The sequence below is a fragment of the Egretta garzetta genome, unplaced genomic scaffold (genome assembly GCF_000687185.1).
Source record: "Egretta garzetta isolate BGI_Z169 unplaced genomic scaffold, ASM68718v1 scaffold1192, whole genome shotgun sequence".
Classification (NCBI taxonomy): Eukaryota; Metazoa; Chordata; class Aves; order Pelecaniformes; family Ardeidae; genus Egretta; species Egretta garzetta.
The window spans coordinates 14809-15380 of record NW_009258971.1 but is presented as its reverse complement, the minus strand read 5'-3'; the positions used below and the strand labels follow the sequence as shown (position 1 = coordinate 15380).

General features: G+C 67.3%; 1 protein-coding gene across 1 annotated transcript in view; it reads left to right on the top strand.

Annotated features, from left to right (window-relative positions):
• The first annotated feature begins 248 nt into the window (after positions 1-248).
• NR4A1 (nuclear receptor subfamily 4 group A member 1) overlaps positions 249-572 on the top strand; it is a 5042-nt gene continuing 4718 nt past the window's right edge. The window contains exon 1 of the mRNA XM_035890230.1: positions 249-365. Coding sequence (XP_035746123.1) covers positions 249-365 — 117 coding nt within the window. The remainder of the gene's footprint in view (positions 366-572) is intronic.

Here is a 572-nt window from a genome sequence, read left to right as displayed (position 1 = left end):
CAGGAGGGGAACGCTGCCGCCGGCACAGCCGGTGTCCCCTGCTGCCATGTCCCCAGCACAGCCCCCTGCCCCTGGCCATGCGTGGCAGCCAGGGAGCCACCGAGCTCACCGCGACCTGGCACAGCCCTGCTCCCCGGCAGACCCCACCTGGGCACCTGGAGTGGGCTGGGGGCCTGTGCCACCCCCTGGGGGCCAGGGCTGGCCCCATGCTGGGTATTTTTAAACCCAGCTCCCCGGGTGTCTGCGAGATGAATTACATTATCGTCTTGCCATCGGGGTCACTCTGGCTTGGTTTTCAGCTGGACCCGGGACTCCTGTTACGTCTTATATGCGGGGCCGGCTCCGTGCCGCAGTGCCGAGGGGCGGCAGGGACGGGGAGTGGGCTCCTCTCCCCCTTGCAGCCAGCAGGTCTGGCTGCGTTTGCTTTTCCAAAAGGCTCTGAAAGGGGTGGGGGGGGCAGTTGGACCCTCGAATGCTGGTTCAGTCCCAGCTCCGGCTTCCCCCGGCCAGCCCGGGGCTCGGGAATCCACTGGCCGCCTTCCTCCCTCCCTCCCTTTCGGCAGCCTTTCTAC